The sequence below is a fragment of the Heteronotia binoei genome, chromosome 17, assembly GCF_032191835.1.
Source record: "Heteronotia binoei isolate CCM8104 ecotype False Entrance Well chromosome 17, APGP_CSIRO_Hbin_v1, whole genome shotgun sequence".
NCBI lineage: Eukaryota > Metazoa > Chordata > Lepidosauria > Squamata > Gekkonidae > Heteronotia > Heteronotia binoei.
This window is the reverse complement of record NC_083239.1, coordinates 49779499-49787076: the sequence shown is the minus strand read 5'-3', so window position 1 is coordinate 49787076 and position 7578 is coordinate 49779499. Positions and strand designations below refer to the sequence as shown.

Here is a 7578-nt window from a genome sequence, read left to right as displayed (position 1 = left end):
ATGTTTTTTGCCTACAACTCCCATCAGCCCCAGCCAGCATGGCCAATGGCTGGGGCTGATGGGCGTTGTAGGCAAAAAAAAAACCATCTGGAGAGCCACTGTTCCCCATCCCTGGCTGGGGTGTTCCTGAGGGGGAGCTAAGTTGGTTCAATGGATTTTCTCAAGGCGGGGGGTGAGGTGGGGCGGAGAGCACATGTTTTCTGCCAGTACTGGAAACAGGATGAGTTGCCAGCCAGTTCCAACCACTCAAAACCAGACGGACCTACAGATGTGGCCCTCTCCTTCTACTCCCCGCAGCCCTCAGTCCTTGAGCTCTTTAGCATGTTTTGGGGAGCATCAGCCTGCTAGCAGGCCAACTGTTTTAACAAACTGCTAAATCAGAACCCCGTGGCGCAGAGGGTTAAAGCTGCAGTACTGCAGTCCTAAGCTCTGCTCATGGCCTGAGTTCGATCCCCAGTGGAAGCTCGTTTCAGGTAGCCGGCTCGAGGTTGACTCAGCCTTCCATCCTTCCGAGGTGGGTAAAATGAGTCCCCAGCTTGATGGGGGGAAAGCGCAGATGACTGGGGAAGGCAAGGGCAAACCACCCCGTAAAAAAGTCTGCCGTGAAAACATTGTGAAAGCAACGTCACCCCAGAGTCGGAAGCGACTGGTGCTTGCACAGGGGACCTTTCCTTTCCAAATCAGGGGTGGCCAAACTTGCTTAATGTAAGAGCCACATTGAATAAATGTGAGATGTTTGAGAGCCACCAGACATGAATGTCAGATGTTCATGAGCCGAAAAACAAGGGAAGGAAGGAAAATAGATGGGGAGGGAGAGAAAGGTGGAAAGAAAGCAACTTTAAATGCATTCTCTGGCTGGCTCGATTTGGAGAAGTGATATAAAGAGACCAATGCCTTTTCCAAGACAGCTGATGAGATGGTGGGAGCTTCAAGAGCCACACAGTAGGTGTGGAAGAGCCACAGTTTGGCCACCCCTGTGCTAAATCATGGAGAAGTCTGCCAGTGGCTACTAGCCCTGGTGGCTGAGGGCAAACTCCACATTCAGAGATATTAAACCTCTGAATCCCAGAGCCAGGAGGAAGGCCTGGCCATCTGTTGGAACTGTTTGGCTCCTGTGAGAAAGGATGATGAATGGACTATTGGCCTGATCCAGCAGGGCTTTTCTCATGTTTTTATGAATGCCTGAGCCTCTATGCCTTGTTAGTGGAACTGGTTTGCTATTGTGTGAGACAGGATGCTGAGCTAAATGGACCACTGATCTGATCCAGCAGGGTTCTTCTTATGTCCTCATTAGAGCACAGGATGTTGTGTCCCTGTGGTTCCGGGCCCTGATTTGGCCACCTCTGCTCTAGAGGCAGCGATTTGGGACTGGAAAACGGGGTGTCCTCTAGAATATGCTACACGACATGATGGCTTGATGGGAAGCCAGCACCTACAGGAATACCTTGCATTGTATACAATTTGGGGTGGACATTTGGATGATACAAGCCAAAATTACCCAGGACAATTTTCTTTAAAGCTAGTGTTATGTGATGGGGAGTGTTTGTGTAAGGAACTGAAAAGCAGAGAGTTGATCTGCCCCTATTACTATTCGGCCAAGGATTCCCCAAACTGAATACAGCCAGTTCGGGATTCCCCAAACCGAATTCAGCCAGTTCGGGATTCCCCAAACCGAATACAGCCAGTTCGGGATTCCCCAAACTGAATACAGCCAGTTCGGGATTCCCCAAACCGAATACAGCCAGCCACGTACGGTGGCCTGTCACGGGTCCGTACAACTTTCTGGGTTGGTTCTGCCCCCTTTTCCTGCCTGCCTAGGGCTGCAAATAGGGGGAGCTGGGGAGCACCCCGTAATGCTCCCCGTTTACACTTGTCTAGAGGGTCAGGCACAGTGCACCACTTCACATAGGCCTGCACTGGCATTGCCTAAGTGTGGCAGGAGTTCTACAGACAGAGGAATGTGAGAGGAAAGCCCACAGATTTCATGGATATTACAGGTAGCATTCGAATTTTGGGTTATAAGTTCACAGGTAAACATCGATTCCCTTCCCTGCTGTGCATAAATCCCCCCAAATAATATATATATGTGTGTGTGTGTATGTGCATGTATATATTTATATATATTTAATCTTCATTCCCCCCTGGGGTAACAAAAAAAAAGGACAGAGGGAGGTCCTAGCCGGTTACCTTCGCTATCAGAGCGGACCCCTGAGCCCACCAGCAATTTGCAACAGCATTTCCTCCACCCTTCCCTTCTTGCTACTTTTTCTCATTTTTTGCTATTTTAAAAAAAGGTCCCTAGTTTCCAAAAACGGGAGAACGGGAAACAAAAAAAAATTCCACTGACCGGCCTCGAACACAACACCCCCCTTCCCAAAAGTGATGCGAAAGGAGGGGGAGAGAGATCGGAGGGGGGGGGGGGAACCCCCAGCAAGCCTCTGGCTTCCGCGCAAGCCGTCCGGCATCTGCCAACCACCTCGGTGGCCCTAACCGAGCGCCCAGCTTCGGACCCGGCTGGGTTCACCGCACCGCCTTGTGCTTCCCGCCACAACAGCCGCAGTGCTCGCCGCACCAGTGACAGGCGTGGAGGGGTAAGTAGCAGCACATGCAAGGGACCACGAGGGACAGCGTGACCAAGGCCATCCAGCGGATGCAGAAGTGAGGGTGGCCGGTGTCGCAGGAGCAAGGGTCTGAATACTCGCCTTCCGAGTCCGACATGCAGTGGTAGAGCATGCTCTCGGCGCACCACATACAGGTGAATTGGTAGACGCAGCGGCCGATGGGGTCAGGCGCGTCCTGGCACTGCCCGCGCCCGTTTTCTTCGTTGTTAAAGACGTCCTGGCAGTAGACGCAGCGCGAGGGCACCGTGTCTTCCTCCACCCCCCCAGCCCCCTGTGGCTGCTGCTGGTCCTTCAGGGATTTGTGTTTGGGGGGCGACGGGGCACCGTGGATGCGGCAGGAGGGAGAGGCCTTGGGGTCCTTGAGCCGCCCTTCGGCGCCAGGCGGCAGGCAATACTCTTTCTCCCGCGGGGACTTACTGCCGCTTCCCCCGGCCTTCTCGAAGTGCACGCACATGTCGATCTTGTCCGGGTCGGGCTGGCGCTTCTGAACCACAGCCCGCCGGTAATCTTCGTACCCTTTGGTGATCCACAGATCTTTGCAGGGGGTGATGTTCTCCAGATCCTCTTCGTCGGGGAGGGTCAGCTGCTGCAAGAGCTGCGGCTGAGCCTGCAAAATGAGGCGGGGTGGTGGTGGTGGTGAGAACAGAAATGATACGCTTGGTTGTTTTGCACAAGCGAAGTACAACTTGAACCCAGGGGTTCGATCAATGGTGCGGCCTCATTTGGAGGACTGTGCGCAATTCTGGTCACCGCACCTCAAAAAAGATATAGCATTGGGAAAAGTGCAGAAAAGGGCAACTAGAATGATTAAAGGGATGGAACGCTTTCCCGATGAAGAAGAAGAATTGCAGATTTATACCCCACCCTTCTCTCTGAATCAGAAACTCAGAGTGGCTTACAATCTCCTATATCTTCTCCCCCCACAACAGACACCCTGTGAGATGGGTGGGGCTGAGAGGGCTCTCACAGCAGCTGCCCTTTCAAGGACAGCCTCTGCCAGAGCTATGGCTGACCCAAGGCCATTCCAGCAGCTGCCAGTGGAGGAGTGGGGAATCAAACCCGGTTCTCCCAGATAAGAGACCGCACACTTAACCACTATGCCAAACTGGCTCTTGGAGGATTGGCTACATTAGGAGTGTGTGGCTTAATGTGCAAATATCTTCCTGCTACAAAAAAAGCCCCGGCTACAGCCACTGATAGATGCCCCCCCTCCTCCCTGAATCTGTCTGCTTCAAAATAGTCACCCTCACTGTTCCTCACAACGCAGCATTATTGATAACTACTTACTTGTACGAACGAGCCCCAGCAAGAGCCATGCTTTTTGAGTACAAACCTCGCCATCGTCTCTTTCAAACAGAGAACACTGGCTCGCCTGGAGGAAATTTCTACTCACCATAGGCGACTCTCTACATCGCAAGCCTGATACACAAAGCAGCCGATTTTGCAGAAAATTCCTCAGCGTAGTTGGGCTTTTTTGGGTGGGGGGGGGGCCTGCCTAAACCCCAGCCACGTACCTGTCCCGCAGACGCTGCCCCTTGTGCCGTGCCGAAGGAGAACTCTTCTGAGACAGGCGATCGGAGGTAGCAGCTGGACGAAGACTCGCTGGTCACGATGGTGATGGGCTTGGGAAGCATTTCCTTCCGACTGTTCGACGAAGACTCGCTGTCCGTGTGCACCTAGAGAGAGAGAAAGAAAAAAAGACAGCGCTGCAGAGATGGCGTTACCCAGAGGGTACCCACTTGCCCCTGGATGGCTCTCTTATACAGCCCGCTGCAGCACAGTGACCCCTATTGGCAGGTCTTTTTCTAGCAGGAGCTCCTCTGCATATTAGGCCACGCCCCCCCTGACATGGCCAATCCTCCAAGAGCTTAGAGGGCTCTTAGTACAGGGCCTACTGTAAGCTCCAGGAGGATTGGCTATATCAGGGGTGTGTGACCTAATATCCAGAGGAGGTCTTGCTAGAAAAAGAACCCTGCCTATTGGCAGAATGAAGGCTGCGACACATGCGCGCTGCAGTTGCGGCTCTGTTTTGATTCCGAAAATGAACATTCATTTCTGCGGCTATTCACAAAATTGTAAACTTTGAACTATTTGTTCATGTGAGAGCGGATCTGATTAGGGCCCCAAAGTTGGGATTTGAGGCACCCCTGCCCATCAGCCCCTAGAAAGTCAGCCCAGACGCTTCCCTGAAATTTCCACATGTGCTGGCGACACCCTTTCGATCCTACCTATATCGGATAAACACGGAGCAGAGGTCCACCGGTGGCTCTTAGCCACGAGGGATAGATGGAACAATTTTCTGGGGAAAGTCCAGATAAGGGCAACTAGAATGCTTAAAGGGTTGGAACCCTTTCCCTATGAAGAAAGGTTAAAACGCTCGGGGTTCTTTAGCTTGGAGAAACGTCGGCTGTGGGGTGACATGATAGAGGTTTACAAAATAATGCATGGGATGGAGAAAGTAGAGAAAGAGGTATTTTTCTCCCTTTCTCACAATACAAGAACTCGTGGGCATTCAGTGAAATTGCTGAGCAGTTGGGTTAGAGCGAATAAAAGGAAGTCCTTCTTCCCCCAAAGGGTGATTAACACATGGGATTCACTGCCACAGGAGGCAGTGGCGAATACAAGCATAGTCAGTTTCAAGAGGGGATTGGATAAACATATGGAGCAGAGGTCCATCAGTGGCTATTAGCCAGAGTGAACTCTCTGTCTGGGGCAGAGGTGCTTTGTATTCTTGGTGCTTGGGAGGGGCAACAGTGTGAGGACTTCTAATATCCTGGCCCCACTGATGGACCTCCTGATGGCACCTGGGTTTTTTGGCTTCTCTTATGTTCTTAGTTCTTTATCTGTTTGGGGCAGTGATGCTCTGTCGTCTTGGTGCTTGGGGGACCACAGTGGTAGGGCTTCTGGAGTTCTGGCCCCACTGGTGCACCTCCTGATGGCCCCTGGGTTTTGGCCACTATGTGACTCAGAGTGTTGGGCTGGATGGACCATTGGCCTGATGCAACATGGCTTTTCTTATGTTCTTATGTCTGGGGTAGTGATGCTCTGTATTCTTGGTGCTTGGGGGGTGGGGGGCAAAAGTGGAAGGGCTTCTGGAGTTTTGGCCCCGCTAGTGGACCTCTTGATGGCATCTGGGTTTTGGCCACTGTGTGACAGAGTGTTGGATTGGATGAGCCACTGGCCTGATTCAACATCGCCTTTCTTATGTCCTTATATTAGCAGCTAGAACAGACAGAAGCGTGTTTGTTTGTTTTTAAAGCTAGGATTTCTCTGCATTTCTGCCAAATTTCATTTCAAGCCAAGGGGGAGGCACTGAGCATGCTCAGAAGGAGTCTGAAGTGTCAGGAAATGGCCACCTTGGACTTACTGCAAGAGCTTCGTCCATTCCGTTGGCGTCATCCTGTGATGAGGAAGAAGAGGAAGGCGAGAGGGAACCTAAGAGAAACAGTAGAAGAAATAAAGCTACAACTACAATTTTATTTTTTTTTTAAAAAAAACCCCATACCTGCACAGGAAACTCTATGTCCTCTATTTGTATCCTGCAGTTCCTCTAAGGAGCACAGGGTGGCATATGTGTTTCTCTCTGCCTCCATGTAATCCCCACAACAACCCTACAAGGTAGGCTAGCCTGACACCCTATCTGCCGCACTGGGGTGCCTCTTTAGGGAAACTCGCACAGGGCTCCAGAGCGGCAGGATCAGCCAGACTCCTGTCTAAACTCCGAGCGACCCCAGATGCTCTGAAACACTGCAAAGGATTCTGGGATGTATCCTGGGCACGCTTCCAATAGCCTGGGGCACCAGCCAGGCATAGTGGGAATGGCAGCGGTAATTACAGTAATAATAGTAAATTTCGAAAGCATTAACACATATTCTTTTTCGCCAAAATACCAAGGGTAATATAACACTTTAGAGCATGTATATGTTAATAATCTCAGGGACCCAACAGATGTGTTGGAGATCTGCAATTGGATCTCTATTCTGATGTGGCCGCCACCCGTGGTAACCGGTTTTGTCTGCAGGAGAACAGCTAAATTTTAGTCCAGTAGCGCCGTAAAGACCCAACAAGATTTTGGGGAGTAGAAGCTTTGGAGAGCCCAACTCCCTTTGAAATCTTATACCCCACCTCAGCTGTATCTGAATAAGTGAGCAGTGCCTAATGAAAACTCATAACTAGGGTAGCCAATTCAGGGGGGCATTCCAGAACACCCCCAGCATGATGACATCACCCAGAAGTGACATCATCATGTTGGGCAGCGGTCCCCAAGAAGATGATATTGGATTTATATCCTGCCCTCCACTTCGAATCTCAGAGTGGCTCACAATCTCCTTTATCTTCTTCAGATTCCCTGTGAGATGGATGGGGCTGAGAGGGCTCCCACAGCAGCTGCCCTTTCAAAGACAACTCCTGCGAGAGCTATGGCTGACCCAAGGCCATTTCAGAAGCTGCAAGTGGAGGAGTGGGGAATCAAACCCGGTTCTCCCTGATAAGAGTCCACACACTTCACCACTGCACCAAACGGGCTCTCCTCCAGGCCATGGACCAGTACCGTTCCGTGGCCTGTTAGCAACCGGGCCATGAGTTGCATAATCATTTCATTATATTTTGCAATGTAATAATAAAAATTAAGTGCAGAATTGTATCATCCCAAAGCATTCTGCCCCCCCCCCTCCCTGTGGAAAAATTCTCTTCAATGAACCTGGTCCCTGATGCCAAAAAGGTTGCGAACCATTGATGTAGGGGATGTCTCATGGCAATACTCTAGTTTTGGGGCAAAACTGGCTTGAAACCACAGAGTTCTGCCCTCCAACCAGTCACTATGCGATGCCCTGACTTGATTATGTCATTTCCGAGTGACATCATCGCGTCGGGGATGGAGAACCCCTGCGGGGATCTGGGGACTGGGGACTCTACTCATCCCCAGCCACAAATTGTGTTAGTCTTTAAGGTGCCACTG

At 51.2% G+C, this 7578-nt stretch overlaps 1 protein-coding gene across 2 annotated transcripts in view; it reads right to left on the bottom strand.

The window, feature by feature from the left end:
- Positions 1–2433: 2433 nt before the first annotated feature.
- Positions 2434–7578, bottom strand: part of LOC132586043 (sprouty-related, EVH1 domain-containing protein 1-like) — a 35047-nt gene continuing 29902 nt past the window's right edge. For both annotated transcript variants that reach the window (XM_060257966.1, XM_060257967.1), the window contains exons 4-6: positions 5989–6056; positions 4136–4297; positions 2434–3228 (exon numbers count right to left, since the gene is read on the bottom strand). In XM_060257966.1, the coding sequence (XP_060113949.1) occupies positions 2521–3228; positions 4136–4297; positions 5989–6056 (938 nt within the window). In that variant the 3' untranslated portion in view covers positions 2434–2520. The remainder of the gene's footprint in view (positions 3229–4135; positions 4298–5988; positions 6057–7578) is intronic.